General features: G+C 41.3%; 2 protein-coding genes across 2 annotated transcripts; one reads left to right on the top strand and one right to left on the bottom strand.

The window, feature by feature from the left end:
• Nucleotides 1-5,957: 5,957 nt before the first annotated feature.
• On the bottom strand, nucleotides 5,958-7,009 carry LOC147426469 (actin-1-like). The gene is made up of 3 exons (XM_086498790.1): nucleotides 6,998-7,009; nucleotides 6,489-6,848; nucleotides 5,958-6,026 (listed from the first exon to the last, which is right to left on the bottom strand). Exons 1-3 carry the CDS (start codon nucleotides 7,007-7,009, stop codon nucleotides 5,958-5,960), a joined length of 441 nt encoding a protein of 146 aa, XP_086354916.1.
• A 6,010-nt stretch (nucleotides 7,010-13,019) lies between these two features.
• Nucleotides 13,020-14,428, top strand: LOC147426470 (actin-103-like). Its single transcript, XM_086497855.1, has 4 exons — nucleotides 13,020-13,332; nucleotides 13,473-13,527; nucleotides 13,635-13,830; nucleotides 14,333-14,428. Exons 1-4 carry the CDS (start codon nucleotides 13,020-13,022, stop codon nucleotides 14,426-14,428), a joined length of 660 nt encoding a protein of 219 aa, XP_086353981.1.
• Nucleotides 14,429-17,618: the final 3,190 nt, after the last annotated feature.

The following is a 17,618-nucleotide window of genomic DNA, read 5'->3' on the forward strand; positions in this document are numbered from 1 at the left end:
TGCGTGCTTTTCTAGCTTTCCATGTGTTTCTCTGACTCCGCGGTCCTTGACTAACCACTTCAGTCGCTAACTTTCCATTCTCAGGTTCTCTAGCTTTTTTCTTAGCTTGAGCTCTAGTAACAACTTGCGTTGGTATCAGAGTTTCATTTTCAGACCCACTGCTGGTAGGAATAGTCTCTAGCATATTCAATGTCATCTTTTGCACTTTGTTTGGATTCTTTGAACAATCCTCAATGAAGTGAGTAACCCCACACTCAATGCAATAAGCGTTAATTCTAATGATTTCCGTATGTGGACAAACATTCATCAGATGGTCACCTCCACACTTGTAACAGGGTCCTAGTGCTGGTCTTGGTCCCACTTGATTCGTCCTTTGTGGATAGGATGGTCTTTGTCCTGTTAACCCTCCATGAGCTATGAACATCAATGTTCTCCCAATCATGCCCCATGGTTCTGGTTGTTTGGGTTCTTCTGGTGGGTAATACACAGTTGGAGACATGTGTGCACCAGATTCTTCATAATAGGCTTGAACAGGCACTAAGGCTTGTTCTTCCTGATTCTCTAAGATTGGTGCATATCTAATGCCCACTGGTCTTGCTCCTGGTAAAGATGGTTGTTGTCCCAATATCGGTTGCGGTCTTTCTATCCCCATAGGTCCTGGTACATTTCCCGTTGGGTATCGAGGTACTGGATGTACCTGAGGTGGTGCTAATTGAGCAGGAGGTGCATACTGACGCTCCCTTACATACCCTTTGTTGTAATAGCACTCCTCTGTTGGATGGTTTGTCCATTTTTGTTCAATCGCACACCATTTCAGTGGTTTTGGCAATGGTTTTTGGTATGGTGCCATCCTTTTTAGAGCATCTTCTATCATTTGCTCTACATTTGGCATGGTTGTTGTTTGAACATTCTTTTTAGTGGTAGTCTCGCTCGCTACGGAGGAAGAGCTACTGGATGCAAAATCTGTATCCGCTGTCACCTCTCCATAAACCGTACAGTTATCCACTAAGTACAATGCCTCTCTCGTTACTTGCTCGAAACTTGTACAAGCTTTCAAGTGCAAGTCCTTCTTGAGAGTGTCGTTTCTCAATCCTTCAATAAAGAGAACAGATAGTCTGTCATCTTGTGGTCGTTCACGTACTGGACATCTCTCAATGTATTGTTTGAAGCGAAGTGAAGCTTCCTTCACTTTTTCGTGTTCTCTCTGTTTAAAAGCATATATTTGTGAGACCGTATTGTGCTTAATCCCTCGTTTTGAGAATTCCTCAGCAAACTCTCTTAGCAAATGGTCAATGTCATGGAATCCCCCTATGTTCAGTGGTTGAAACCATGTCAATGCTGTACCTTCTAGAGTAAGACCAAATCCCTCGTATTGTGTATGGAAATCTATTATCTGCTCAGCTCTTAAGACTTGCTTAAAGAGTGACACATGTGCATACGGATATCCTGAACCATCATACTTCTTTGGCATACACTTGGCTACTTGAGATGGTCTCATACGTCTATGGTCTGCTACCAATCTCATTGCTCCTGTGTCCCGGCTAAAGCTTTCTCTAGCATCATGGAATTCATGGGTTACACTTGTCGGTTCCCCTGCCCTGAGTCTACTACTAGGAGGTAAATGTGATGGTTCCGCTTCGAACCTTGGACCTGGAGTGGTATATGTGGGGATTGGAACTGCACTACCTCGATTCGTATCCATTGACTCTCTGGAATGTAATGATCCCATTGGTCCGGGCTTCGAGTACTGAGGTTGACTGAAAGAGTCAGCAGCCTGAGTTCTTTGTCCTCCTGTTGTCATTGGGTTTTGCACTCCATTTGTTGGTGCTGGTCTTTGTGAGCTAGAAGTAACATAATACTGATGTAGTGGTCCCCCAAAGTATGTATATCCTTCTAATTCTTTCTTGCCCATTGTTGAGTATTGCCTCCCATACTTGTCGTAAGCGGCAATTTTCACTTCTGATCCCTCTGTGTAGGTAAAGACATAAAGTCTTTTTTGGTCTGTCAACTCTCCGGTGTAGGGTTCTTCACATCTATAATAGAGATCTTGCTCCCCATTATTATATTTGTATAACCCCACATAGATGTTATCAGTGTTGATCCTTGTAGTTTCATTCTCTCTTCTTAACCTCGCATCAGGGAAGTTCATTATTGGTGCTTTCTCCTCAAGTTCTTCATCTACTTTGGCTTTGGTGCCCATCAATCCCCACTTGTCCACAATGTTAGGGTTTAGGACTCCCAAGTACATGGTACCCTCGTCATCTAGATATCTATCTCCGCTATAGCTCACAGACACTAAGTCCTTGAACTCACTAGGTCTATCTTCTATCTTTACACAATAGCGGTCCATTCCATCTTTGTAGATCTTGGCACCTTGCTCATTGTCGTACTGATATTTTATGAACAATAGAATCATTGTGGCGGAAGGGTTTGATGATCCTGCTGCCATATTTTCTCTGTTGTTCAGGTTCAAGTGTTCCAAGTGTTCGGTGAAAATCTCGTAAGATCTCTCCGAAGAAGTATCAGAAACACTTCCTTCAAAGATCGGCTCTAATGGTTGCACCCAACTTTGGTTTACACTTCCCTCGGTTGATATGACACTTGCTTGTTCCCCTTGTTTTGGTTGGTTATTCTGGAGATTCCTGCCCGATCTCAAATTCATCAATTCCCCTAAAGGACTTTAACTTTTTCGTCTCGGCAATTTGTTTTCCCAAGTTTTTGTGGTCAGAATTGATCCAAACTGATTGATACTTGGTCAATTGTTTAATCTTGTCAGTTGAACAACTTCTGTTTCATCAAGTGAGAATTTTGTTGCAGTTATGCTGAAAAAGACATTATACGCGTATGATGTCTTTTTTCACAAATTTGGACTATTTTGGTTATGCTCACTCTCAATATCCCCCTTATGCTCTGTCCACTCACAAAATTCAGTTTGAACTGTGTTTGAGCAAGTTATGGCTAATTTAGGCTTTTTTTGGCAATTTTCCGCTTTTGACTTGTTTTGGGTCAATTGTGATCCAAATGGGATGAAACTTGAAATATAACCTTTAGACAGCTATTACAATGGATCTGTGTTGGCAAAGTATCAAAATATGTCCAAAATTAGGTCAAAGACATCATACGCGTATGATGTCTTTTTCATCAATTTGGGTCAAGACTTGATATTTATGCTTTCTACAGTGTTTGTAACGTCAGGTCAGATATCAAAAATGAGCAGTGGATGTGCTAAAAGACATCATACGCGTATGATGTCTTTTGTCCCAGATTTTGACTATTCTTGGTTTTAAGCCTTCTCCAATGTTTATAATTGAGTTTCAAGTGTTTTTGTCAGGTTTGAATGTAAAAACAAGATCTGAATCCAAAATTTTCTATTCTTTGCGTTTCTTGGACTCTTGCTTGTCTTTTTGGGTTTCTTTGAGTGTTAATGCTCTTGTTTTAAGTTGAAATTAGGGTATAACCCCCCTTTTGAACACTCTGGTAAAGTCAAAATTTCTGTTTTGGTCTCTATTTGGTCATTTAGACATCATACGCGTATGATGTCTAAAGTTGCAGATTTCCAGTTTTTTGGCACAGAATCCTTCCTAAAGGTTTCTCAAGTGCTCAGCAGCTCCCAGATACACAGAAAATTTCTCTGACTTTTGTTTTTTGCAAGTTTCACTACTAACTCGACGGTTTAGTGATCTATCATGCAATCAACCATATCAAGCAAATACTCCAATGATTACTAGCTCTAGATCAGGATCAAATGAAGTCCTACCTAAGCTATTCCTAATCATAAAATGGGTTTGGTAATTGTGATTTTAAAGAGATCCACTGTCACTCACGGACTAGCAAATTCTTCTTCTATCAACAACTACTCAACACCAACAAAACAACAAACAAATCTAAGCTAAACTAAAAATACTGTCAACACAGAAGACCCAGGAATACCCCACTTCCTAGTATCTCACGAGATCTTCGGAGTCTACCACTCCTAGATCTTTCCTAACTAAAGTATACAAAGTAGTTTATACGACTCACCTCGTAGGATTAGTCTAAGGTCACCTACTTAGGGCTCTCGTCCCCGGCAGCGGCGCCAAATGTTAAGGCGGTTACGCCGCTAGCGGAAGCTAAATAGCGAGAACTCAACCAACAACAGAATTTGTCAGACGAGGACGGAGCTTGACCCGCAGGCGCATGGAAACAACTAGGTGGGTGTCAAATCACCTACTCGACCTTCTAATGACAATCACTACTAAGGAAATCAAATCTAAGTTCTAAAATATGCAAGTGACTGAAATCCGTACTACGAACGAATGCTATACGAAACAGGATCTAGGATCATTAAATCGATCTCAAACTCAAGGGGAAGTCTATACACTAGGTAAGAACAACACCCTAAAGATTTGAACTGCAAAATCAACCTATAACCACTCAGTGCGGTAAACGCGTATGAAGACAGGCCGAAAAATACAGGTGATCGAAACTTGACCCCGATGGTACTAATGTGTAGCTCTACTCGTTGTGGTTCTATAGATATGTTGCACGCTCCATTCCGACACACGAGTTGGAAGAAAACTCACACCGAAGCCAATAGCGCGCACTCTTGGTATCTGTGCGTAGCTCTCGCCGTTGCTAACACAATGGCGGTGTCGCTTCTCCAATGGCGGCTCCGTAGCTCGCGTAGCAAGTAGATAAGACTCTCTCTCTCTCTCTCTCTCTCTCTCTCTCTCTCTCTCAGACACAGTCACGACGCTCAAAAACTCACTTTGATTAATAATCTAAAAACCTTTAGGTTACAAAAACTTTGGCTTATATACCTCAGCCTTCGAGGTGAGAACATCTCTAACTAATTACATCAGCAAGTGAAATTACTTCGGGATTACAAGCTGGAAACTCAATTGAGTCTCGTTACTTAATGAATGGCTCAAATCAAAATTAATGTCGGAAAGACATTTATTACAATCAATGGTTACAAAATGATGAGTGTGAGCAAAAATGTGGGTGTGATCCTCTGCTGGCTCAACACCCTTGTGTTGAAGCTAACCGTGCATAGGATAGTTATTTTCCCTCGACATGTTTTTTTGTTGAAAGATTAGATACATGTAAAACAAGACTACTAAAGTTTTTGTAGCAGATGGCAGGTGTCGCTAAAAATAACATGTCTTTGCTAGCATGAAATTAGACCAAGAATTAGACATCCGCATGACCTCACCTTCTAGGATGCTAAAACAAGAGGGATGCCAATGAAAACAATGCAAAAGATTGGCAATGACAAGGCTTATCATGGTAACAACTAAATGGTTACCTCGGCATCCTCTACGGACTCTCTCAAAAGGTATAAGCAACCAAATTATATAGCTTTGTTCTCAAAAGATCCCCACATCATTGGATGAACACCAACCAAGAACCTCTCAGGCTTGAACTCATGGACTACTTCCCACAAGATTTCATCTTTGCCGATTACCCACACATTCACAAAAAGGAGGATATCTCTTGGCAAGGAAAAGCCGACAATCCTCGGATCCCTAGCCAAATGTGGTAGTAGCAGTGGCACTTGTGGGTGTAGCCTCAAAACGTTTTTAACAAATGCTTGCAGGTATGCCAGGCTATTAAAATGGGATTCCTCCACTTTCTACCCCCATTGTATCAGTGCAATTATTTCCTCTTGAAACTTAACTAGCCAACTTTGATTTTGGGGCACACAATAGCTGTGCCATCGCCCACTCTATAGATACCATTGTGCTATATGTACTTCCAGTTAAAATTTTGTGCACAACTACGACATGGACATGGATTCCTTTAAACCTTAGAGCTGCCCAAGTCTTCTCATGCACAAAGCACTCATAGCAATAACAAAACCACATGGTCCATGGATCCCACACATGGTGATGATGATGAGAATAGGTTTGAAGAGGTGTGGATGATCAAGTGTGCTTCTCCACACTAGGAAGGCTGCTCCCTACTACCACATCCTCTCACCCCCTGAAGAGAATGTACACTAAACTCTTGTAGCTCTGCTCCCCACCGGCACAGCCTTGGAAGATCTGTAATAAGCACCTCACGAACGCATCAACCAATGCAAAATTTTCACATGGACTACATATAACAAGCATCCAACATGCTTAAAGACTTTGAAAAGCATCTCTCTTAGAGACCTTTCTTGCTAATGCATATATGGGCTAATTTTGGATGATTGCGGTGGCTTCTGTAGTCTTCTTTCTCTCAAAGTGCGGCCATATTTAATGAAGGTCTTTGACGTACATTAGAAATGCAAGGTGCGATACTACTAATACTTTCTGCATCAATCCCTTCACTACATCCTGCAACACCTTGTTCTTAGTCGTGTCCGTTAATTACCATCTCAAAAAGAATTGGCGGTGGTCATTAATCGCTATGCAAACACGTCCTCGACAAGACAAATGTGAAAATTGAAGCTTAAAACCATGGCGACTGTCCTTTCACAATGTTGGCGATCATATCATTGTACAATCATGTTTTGTATCTACCTGGATTGCAACATATAACATGGGCGGAACATAGAAAGTGTCAAACATGATTTGTGTCATCTTCTCACGATTCACCTTTGGATTAAGGGGAGCTTCTGTGAGGAGGACAAGGTGCTCCTCCGGTGCTACTCTTAGCTCATTAAAGAAAGTGTGGTGCCACAATTTTTTCATATCATCCCAGTTTGTGACAATGCCATGGTAAATTGGGTACTTGAGTGTCAGAATACCTCTCTTGGATTGTGCCTCATCTCCCACATAAGCATCCTTTTGCCCCATGCCGACCATTATACCGGCATGTCTTGGCCGCCCCACAATGCTCGGAACCACTGCTCTTGGTGCATCATCCCACGCAAATCCATCCTGCACGTGCACATGTCATCCACAACACTAATTTTTTTGAATCCTGGTTTTCTAGACTGCAAAGAGATGTTGGTCCATTGCATTCAGCGATCTGCAAAGGCGTGATTGATCTCTACGTCCATCTGTATTCAGCGTCTAGTATTTTTGACCTTAGAGTCCATCTGCATTCAACGCTTTGCAAAGTTGTTAGGACATTGATTTTCTTCTGAATGTGTTTGCATGAAAGCGCGCATGCACGAGCACACACACACACACACACACACACACACACACACACACACACACACACACACACACACACACACACACACACACACACACACACACACACACACACACACACACACACACACACACACACACACACACACTCACACACACACGCAAGACAGGACACCGCATGTGCCATATAAAATCCTGCACTCTTTGTATGAACTTGCAGTGCTAGGCCTGTACTTGTATGAACTTGTGCATGTGTTAGGTGTTTGGGTGTTGATCCCAGCTTCTTGAACGCGCGCGCTCCTTGATGAACGATGTAGCTTCTTGAATGCCGTTATAGGAGCAATATCGCCATCCTTGAGTCTGAAACCTCGCGATGCGCATAGAGTAGGGGCACATGCTTGGCTCCTGCTCTTGCCTTTCTTTGGGCCCCTTGACGGTTGTCCACACGCGGAGCTTTGGAGAGTGGCGGACTTCTTACAGCTTGCTTGAAAAGATACAACTAGAGTCTGGGACATTACAGAGGAGGGCTAGCCATGAGAGAGGACATCCAAGACGCTCTCACAAAGGAGTGGCAGACTCCTTTTGAGCCCCAGGTCCCGAGATGGATGGGTACGTTGATGTAGTTGGAGATCCTGATTGCAGCTAGAGATTGCTTAAAGGATGGTGATTGCCTGTTCTTTGAGGTTAAGGCAGAGGGCATACTTCAACGGGTGGCAGAGTCCCCACTGGGGTCAGAGTGTGCTTTTGAGAGGATCCAGGTAGTGGCCGCAATTGCTTGGAAGTGTTTGATTGATCCGGATCCTACAGACCTTGGAGGAGTGTGGAGGATTCAAGTTTACAACACCAGATCCTTAGTGTGGCTTCAGTGGGATCCAGGAGAGTGAGTCTGGCATGACCCTTTTAAGCCAGATGTCTTAGGCACCCACTTCTTTCAGTACACAGTCCAGCTTGGCCGTTTCCATCCCACAGCTCGACGGCCAGCTATACCAACAGCCTCAGAGCACTAGTGCCAGTAGGGCCTTCTCAAGAGTTTCTCCCCGATTTCTGGCAGTGGCTTTGGACTGGCTGGTAGGCCCGTAGGATCTCCACCTTCCAATGGTTGTTCGCTCACCAGGGATTGACAGTGGTTACAAGGCTAGTCTATAGTGTCCATCCTCCTACTTGCCCATGTTGCGGGCATCCCTTGGAGACTAAGTGGCACTGCCTGTGGGACTCTCCACAGGCACATCAGATTTTTAGTGTTCTGTAGATTTTGAGCGAGGGAATCACATCTCCAGAGGATGGGGGTGGGGTTTGTGTTGTCGACAACGTCAACTCCCCACGTTTATCACCTCGCTATCATGCTGTGTAGCCTGCAGGAGCCTTGGTCTCGTCTACTGTAAGTGTAACTGGAGTAGCTACTCGGCCTCTAGTTGCTAACATCACCACCCTGCCAACAGCTATCTACAATGTCTGCCCTAGCTACTAGCTCAAGAGCTCACAATCCGTCCACGCGTGCCCAGACGGTCTGCGAGCTCTGCTAAGGATCTCACGTTTCCTCTCATTGACACGACTATCAATTTGCTCTCAAAAAAGGTAGCAAAATAGCCTTAAAATATTGACATTTTGTAGGGGAGTCTCACGTTTCCTCTGATTGTGTCGATTTTCTATCAAAGAAGTTACCAGAATACCCTAAAAAATTGAAGATTATGTAGGGAAAGAGCTCACAGTCCGTCTGCGCGCGCGCGGACGGATTGCGAGCTGTCAACGATGCACGGAGTCAAAAACTCTTTTTTTCAAAATTATGAGACTGATTGCAAGAAGACTAACGAAAACATATTTTTCTAATGTTTGGAGACTTATTGCAAAGGAGATTTCCTGAAATACCCCTCAAAATCCAAACCTTCTCACAATACCCCTTGTATTTTTCCAAAATTTCCCAAAAAGACTCCTTAAGGATGGATCTCTATTATAAAAAAGACACAAAATTTGGAGCAACGCATTAAAATTGATAAAGAGTATTTTGAGAACTTTTAAATTTTGAGCGGTGTTTTTCTTAACCATTTTGGTTCCATAATTTTGGAAGAAGAGTTTTTCACTCAGTATGTCATTGACAGATGAAAGATTGTCCGCACAACTCTACACAATCTTCAATTTTGAGCTTGATACTGTAGATAATGATTTTACCAAATTTAGCACAATCCTCTTATATTTTTGACCTTGGAAACCTTGAGGAAAGGGGTTGATACTTGTGAGTGGGAATATTTGAAATTGGATAGTTGTGGAAGAGCCAATGAGTATGGCATTGGTACTACACAACACATATATAAAAGAATTTGATAATAGAATAGCAAAGAATCTATCACCACAATGGTAAGATTGAAAGTACCCCTAAACAAGTAGCCAATGATGCAAAGATGCCTAGCTAGAAAACTTTTGTTGCAATCAAAACCTCAGTACTACACCTTGATTTATAATCTTATTATAAGGATCTAGTCCGTGAACTCTTTTTCTATGAACTCTTAAATTGTCCCGTCTTGTTTGTGAGCTCTTCCTATATGAAGATCTGGAAGCCAAATTGTTTTGACCTAGATCTTAAAAACCAGTCTTTGAGCTCAACACTTACCAGTTACATCACTCAAACATTAAAAATGTTATTCTTCTATAAGCTTCTAGACTATCTACATTCAAGCCATTGGCCTGTGAGCTATTGTTGTATGAATAATTAAAAGCCAAGGCTTCATATACCAGGAGAAAAGTTTGGAATACCATTCTTTTAAGTTCTACACTTGTGCTTTATATTTCTTGGGTCCCTTGGGATTGTTTCTACAATGTAAAATTTGTTCTTTTTTCTTATAGGGCTTGTTATACGGAGACTTTATGGCCAAATTGAATGGTGCCTACACAATAAATAATTTTGAGTTAGTCTTGAGCAGCATGTCTTCACTTAATCAAAACAAATTACACACTCCAAAGTTTATGATTTACATTTTTTTATAAGATTCTAAGATGGTTCTATTAAAGTGTCTCTCTAGTTTCCTATAACAAGGCTATTCTTGCACTTGCCCAAGCTGTGCATTTCAAGTGGTGCAAGTTGTCCTTTTGTAAACAATGTGACAAGGATGATGTCTATATTGCATCAATAATGGGTGTCACACTAGGCAGAGCTTTAAATTAGGTGTGACACTCGGTAGTGCTCTTGTATATAGGCGTGCCTTTTTTATGCCTCTAATACCTTAGGGAGAATTTGCTATTACAATATCTCATTTTAGAATGCATTGCTTACAAAGTATGCCCTAGAAGGTGTAGCTAAAGTAAGATTTAGTTTTTTTGAGCTAACGCAGCATATGTAAATTATAGTTTCAAATGTATAAATATCCCCAAGGAGTCCACTATGTAAAAATCACATTACTTATTTGCAAGGCTTGTGTTAGAGCTACAACAGATGAAAAAAAAAAAGTTTGATATCACATGTAAGAATCATCAATAGACTATGTGAATTCTAGGACACTAGTGAAAGATAACTGCAATGAAATTATTTCTAATGAGATTTTACTTTCCCAATCACATTATTGTGCACTCTTTTTGGATCCACATGTATGTTTTTTTATGGTAACAATCAAATTATAAATCCATTGTCTTTCTCTACGTCTTAAAATAATCAACTTACTATCAATGTGGAGCCTCCCTAGGATAATGGTGTCAAATGTGCTTGATCTCCTTGTTGAGTGAATGCTCATGGAACATTTAATGGCCAAGTAACTTGTGTGTAGCGGAAAATAGCATGATCATAGTGAGCATTTCATTAGAATAGATTCCTAATGAGAATAACAAGAGTGCTTGGCTGAAGACATCAACAAAAAGTATAACACCTAGTTAGATAGCATGAACAATACTTCAAAAGAGAGCAAAATTAAGCTATTGACAACAGTTGAGGACCGGATTACATGGAGCCGGTCTCCCCTCCAAAAGGCTTTCTATTATGGTTTCTCCCATCAAGAGAGACATTTCACAATATTCTTTGTGCTCCTTCAATACTAGCTAGTGTAATGAAGATGGAAACTTCATGCACTAAGCAAAACACTTATCAAACACAACATCAATTCCCTCACGGTCTCAGACTCAAGACCTCACACACCTTCAAAGATGGTGAGAGCTAGTGGGGTATGAGAGTATATTAAGAGGAAGAAGGAGTTTTCTTGTGAGAAAGATGTACACCTCCTCACATAATCACTCATATTAGCATAGCTTAGCTTAGTAATTAGCATGGTAGGAGATGATCATGCATTGAAGCTTGGCTCTTGGTTGGATTTGCATCACAAAGCCAAGCGTTGTTGGTGTAGGCCTCCCTTCTCACAAGCTTGGAGTAGGTGGTAAGCTTTTTATTAAAGCTTGAGAAGGAGGGAGAGAGAGAGAGAGAGAGAGAGAGAGAGAGAGAGAGAGAGAGAGAGAGAGAGAGAGAGAGAGAGAGAGAGAGAGAGAGAGAGAGAGAGTCTTCTTTATCCACACATGAGATTGTGTGAGTGTGTAAGTGATAATGCCTTTGAAAAATAAGCCCCCTCTCTCTCTTGGTCGACCCCTCTTTCTATTTGCTCATGCTACAACCCTAACGGACCTCCCCAAGCCTAGCCAATGGAAATTAAGCAGCATAAGTGATAGCCTTCTGACATGTGTGGCCCTTTCCCCTTTTGTAAGAGATTTTTCTAATTAATTAATGCAATTAAACTCTCATTGGACCCCTTTATCTCCTGGCCAATAGGAATCAGGCAAGCCATTGGGCTGTTGAATGCTCATTGGACCCCTTGGGAGACTGTCCAATGGTCTTCTAGAGAGCTAAATTCTTATTGGTTCTTTAGTAAGTGATTTTAAATTTATTAAACTAGATTTACTCTAGCCTAATTCTCATTGGTCCACCTCCAAGGCCATCCAATAGGATTTGAGTACACCTTGTGGGCATCTGGGCTAGGGAGCTGACATGTGTCCCTCTTTCCCCTTGTGTACAAAGGAAGCTTGTGAGTGTGTTTTTGTGTTTCTCTCTCATCCCCTACTTCTTGGGCTCATCCCCTCTTATGTAGGACTTGAGAAGACATTTTGGGACACACACAAAGCATCCAATTTCCCTAGAGTTTGACCTTTGGGCACAACCTTTGAATTTTTGAACCTTAGCATTTTGGAAGTCTTAATGGGCTAAACCTTAGGGTCTTTTAAGCCCATTGTTTCACATTGCTCTTTTGCATATGGCCCCTTGTTTGGATCCCTACTGTGGCCGGTCTGCCAGCTTAACCAATATTCTAGCTTTTTCTCCCCTGGTACTTCCCCATATTAAATGATGAGAAAATCATTTAGGAGAATTAGATATTAGTTATGACAACTCATATGTGAGTTTGGATAATCGATACAAATAAAAGTAGTTAACAATGAAGGGCTCCCCCTTTTTGTAAGGGTATGCGCATCGCGGGGTTTTAGACTCAAGACTGGCGATATTGCTCCTATAACGGCGTTCAAGAAGCTACATCGTTCATCAAGGAGTACACGCATTCAAGAAGCTGGGATCAACACCCAAACACCTAACACATGCACAAGTTCATACAAGTACAGGCCTAGCACTTCAAGTTCATACAAAGAGTGCAGGATTTTATATGGCACATGCGGTGTCCTGTCTTGCGTGTGAGTGTGTGTGTGTGTGTGCCCGTGCACGCGTGCTTTCATGCAAACACATCCAGAAGAAAATCAATGTCCTAACAACTTTGCAAATCGTTCAATGCAGATGGACGTTGAGGTAAAAAATACTAGACGTTCAATGCAGATGGACGCAGAGATCAATCACGACTTTGTAGATCGCTGAATGCAATGGACCAACATAAAACAAGATTCAAAAAAATCAGTGTTCTGGATGACATGTGCATGTGCAGGATGGATTTGCGGGGGATGATGCACCAAGAGCAGTGGTTCCGAGCATTGTGGGGCGGCATGGGGCAAAAGGATGCTTATGTGGGGGATGAGGCACAATCCAAGAGAGGTATTCTGACACTCAAGTACCCAATTTACCATGGCATTGTCACAAACTGGGATGATATGAAAAAATTGTGGCACCACACTTTCTTTAATGAGCTAAGAGTAGCACGGGAGGAGCACCATGTCCTCCTCACAGAAGCTCCCCTTAATCCAAAGGTGAATCGTGAGAAGATGACACAAATCATGTTCGACACTTTCTATGTTCCGGCCATGTTATATGTTGCAATCCAGGTAGTCTTTTCGCTCTATGCGAGAGGACGTACTACAGGTAATCCCTCTCTCCCAATTTCTTCCATGGTTTTAGCATACAAACATGAATCAGATGTTAATTTCAAAAATAAGATTGCTACATTGGCTTCTAATGCATATGGCATTACCATTTCCTGAATGTTATATATGAGTAACCAGGAATTGTGCTGGACTTTGGAGATGGGGTGACCCACACGGTGCCCATCTATGAAGGGTATGCCTCTACACACTTTCTTCTGAAATGCATGTCTCCACACACACACACACACACAGATACACATACACACAATGATCTATGTAAATGCATGTCCATCCATGCAGGTATGCCCTTCCGCATGCAATCCTGCGGTTGGACTTGGCGGGAAGGGACCTAAGAGACGCACTGATGAAGATTTTGACAAAGATATGCTACTCCTTTACAACAACGACAATGCCAGAACGGGAGATCCTGCGGGACATGAAGGAGAAGCTGGCGTATGTAGTCCTTGACTACGAGCAAGAGTTGACTCCAATTGAGGTCAAAAGTACCAGATGTGCCATTATACTTGTTGCTTATAACAGATACAAAACATGATTGTACAATGATATGATCTCCAACATTGTGAAAGGACAGCCGCCATGGTTTTAAGCTTCAATTTTCACATTTGCCTTGTCGAGGACGTGTTTGCATAGCGATTAATGACCACTGCCAATTATTTTTGAGATGGTAATTAACGGGTATGACTAAGAACAAGGTGTTGCAGGATGTAGTGATGGGATTGATGCAGAAAGTATTAGTAGTATCGCACCTTGCATTTCTAATGTACGTCAAAGACCTTCATTAAATATGGCCGCACTTTGAGAGAAAGAAGACTACAGAAGCCACCGCAATCATCCAAAATCAGCCCATATATGCATTGGCAAGAAAGGTCTCTAAGAGCAATGCTTTTCAAAGTCTTTGAGCATGTTGGATGCTTGTTATATGTAGTCCATGTGAAAATTTTTCATTGGCTGATGCATACGTGCGGTGCTTATTACAGATCTTCCAAGGCTATGCCGGTGGGGAGCTACAAGAGTTTAGTGTACATTCTCTTCAGGGGGTGAGAGGATGTGGTAGTAGGGAGCAACGTTCCTAGTGTGGAGAAGCACACTTGATCATCCACACCTCTTCAAACCTATTCTCATCACATCACCATGTGTGGGATCCATGGACCATGTAGTTTTGTTATTGCTATGAGTGCTTTGTGGATGAGAAGACTTGGGCAGCTCTAAGGTTTAAAGGAATCCATGTCCATGTCGTAGTTGTGCACAAAATGTTAACTGGAAGTACATATAGCACAATGGTATCTATAGAGTGGGCGATGGCAGAGCTATTGTGTGCCCCAAAATCAAAGTTGGCTAGTTAAGTTTCACGAGGAAATAATTGCACTGATACAATGGGGGTAGAAAGTGGAGGAATCCCATTTTAATAGCCTTGCATACCTGCAAGCATTTGTTAAAAAAGTTTTGAGGCTACACCCACAAGTGCCACTGCTACTACCACATTTGGCTAGGGATCCGAGTAGGATTGTCGGCTTTTCCTTGCCAAGAGATATACTCCTTTTTGTGAATGTGTGGGAAATTGGCAAAGATGAAATCTTGTGGGAAGTAGCCCATGAGTTCAAGCCTGAGAGGTTCTTGGTTGGTGTTCATCCAATGATGTGGGGATCTTTGGAGAACAAAGCCATATAATTTGGTTGCTTATACCTTTTGAGAGAGTCCGTAGAGGATGCCGAGGTAACCATTTAGTTGTTACCATGATAAGCCTTGTCATTGCCAATCTTTTGCATTGTTTACATTGGCATCCCTCTTGTTTTAGCATCCTAGAAGGTGAGGTCATGCGGATGTCTAATTCTTGGTCTAATTTCATGCTGGCAAAGACATGTTATTTTTAGCGACACCTGCCATCTGCTACAAAAACTTTAGTAGTCTTGTTTTACATGTATCTAATCTTTCAACAAAAAAAGATGTCGAGGGAAAATAACTATCCTATGCACGGTTAGCTTCAACACAAGGGTAAGTATTCAAGTCGTTAGTTCTTTTCCTTTGATCTATGGATAGGATAATAAGAGGCTCAATAGATCCCAAAACTCTGTTGCGAACTTGCCTAGAATAACCACTTCTTTGTAGTCTTGTCCACGAGCTCCACTCCCGCCTTTGTGCACCATTATGCCCTATAATAGCGGGCCCACATCAATTGAATTACCTAACACATGGTTGCCCATATTTTCCTACTCATGAATCACTGATTTGTGCCTTCATCTACTTTCATACTTGACAATCTCCTTTGCCATCCTTCTTTTATTCAACTAATAATACTCATCATCACAAGCTTCCCTAGCCACCTTCATTAGCATTGCAAGATCACACACACACACACACACACACACACACACACACACACACACACACACACACACACATATACATACATTTACTCTCTCTCTCTCTCTCTCTCTCTCTCTCTCTCTCTCTCTCTCTCTCTCTCTCTCAGAACTAGAATGCTTCTTCAAGGATTTGTCTCCATGGATTTTATTTTTTGAGACTTCCACTTTTGGTGATCAAAGTACCCTCCAATCTAGAAACCCTTCACATGTTTTGAGTAATGATGAATGGTTTTTTGACAGACTGAGCCTCTAAAAAAACAAGCTCCTCAAATGAGCATCACGATCTAAGACACATACAACCTAATGATACCTTTGCATGCGTATCTACACCATCAAGATCCGATACACATTTGCTGAAAGTTACGAGTTCAAATATTAGTTCTCATAGACTTTCACACATATCCAGATCACATAATAAAATTTACCATATTCACCTTCTCTGGGCCTAGTAAAAAACTTCTCCCTATGAAAAAGCTCTGGGTGATCCTCCTAATGCTTTTAATGTTGAACAATGTTTGAACCCCTCCACTATTGACCATTGTTCTCTTCTATGACTCCCATGTTCTTGCCACGACGTTAGATGCAATATGAGGCACATAGATGGCCTACAGAGAATTGCTCCAAAGGAACCAATCAATTATTTCCCAATAACGTGCTCAAAGGCCTACAAAGGCCATATTCTTACAATAAATGGTAAAGTGAACAACCCAAAAACCATGGTTGCAAAGCATGTAACCCAAAGAGTCCATAGTGTAGCACGTGTAAGCCTAGACGAGGCAAATCCCATTTAGCGATTCGAGAGTGATAACAAGACCACTCTCTGACGGTGAGGAAACCCCTCACATGCCAAAATAGAGGCATTATATGGACTTACAAGAGTGATTGCTCGAGGGGTTCACTATATAGAGATCTTGCATAGTACGTGCGTTCAAGAGGTATTTATAAAACCCCCTATTCTAAATTTTTTAAATTATATAGAGACCCTTTATGTACCACTTTTCTTAATAAAAAGACCCCTTATGTACCAAAATTTTCACTTTTTCAATTTAAAATACCCCTCTATATGTATATTTTCTGTAAGTTCATAGGAGAAATTAACCCCTTCTTGACTCTCTCTCTCTCTCTCTCTATCTATCTATTTATCTATACATCATTCAAGCTCCATTGACTATCATTGTCCTCACATTTTTCATAGGTAGTACTGAATTAGCTTCCCCTCCCACTTATGAAAATTGCTTTTTTTGAGCATGGAATGGAAAAAGCTATTTTTGTTTGAAAAGAGCTCTAAAATAAAAGCTCACAAATTTATTATCCCCGTGGTCTGAGACCTAGATTGAGCAGTAGCTTTAAGTTCTACCATTGTATCCACAAAGGAAGATTCTTTAAAATCTCCTAGCATACCTTCATCTCAATCTAACGCTTCACATTCCTAAAAATCTCTTTGAACATTGCATAAATATTGTTCTGCCCATTTTCATAAACCATTAAATTTCTTGTAAGACACTGTACCTTTAGAAGTAACCCCCAAAACCCAAAGTAAGACTAGTAGTAATCGGCAATAGCAAAGAATATTAGACCTGTAGAGCAACACCTTCCCCAAAATGAAGTGACAAGCTTATGAAGAAGGTTTCTTGATAGCTTACAAATTTACCAAAGAGACATTGCAAGAAGTGAAGATTGGAGATGCACATGAGGAGATAAAGTGTTTTTCAAGATATGTTGCAAAAACATGGAAAGGTTTTTCGTTTTCAACCAGGTCAGATTGAATGTGTAGATCCTAATATTGGAGCACCACTAGTTATTTTCATTGCTCTATACATGCCTTGGAATTCACAATCTATTCCATTTCCAAAGGCTTAGGTTTCAAAGTTGATTGATTTTTTTCATAAAAAGATTGGAA

This window comes from Adiantum capillus-veneris, chromosome 24 (assembly GCF_014529385.1).
Source record: "Adiantum capillus-veneris isolate H3 chromosome 24, ASM1452938v2, whole genome shotgun sequence".
In the NCBI taxonomy this organism is placed as follows: Eukaryota; Viridiplantae; Streptophyta; class Polypodiopsida; order Polypodiales; family Pteridaceae; genus Adiantum; species Adiantum capillus-veneris.

Excerpts from the sequence above, each read along its gene's own strand:
- LOC147426469 (XM_086498790.1), bottom strand. Across the intron at positions 6,027-6,488 it reads TGTTATATGTTGCAATCCAG|ATCTTCCAAGGCTGTGCCGG; the intron begins GTAGATACAAAA and ends TGCTTATTACAG.
- LOC147426470 (XM_086497855.1), top strand. The coding sequence starts at position 13,020 with ATGGGGCAAAAGGATGCTTATGTGGGGGATGAGGCACAATCCAAGAGA. Across the intron at positions 13,528-13,634 it reads ACGGTGCCCATCTATGAAGG|GTATGCCCTTCCGCATGCAA; the intron begins GTATGCCTCTAC and ends CCATCCATGCAG. Across the intron at positions 13,831-14,332 it reads AAGAGTTGACTCCAATTGAG|ATCTTCCAAGGCTATGCCGG; the intron begins GTCAAAAGTACC and ends TGCTTATTACAG.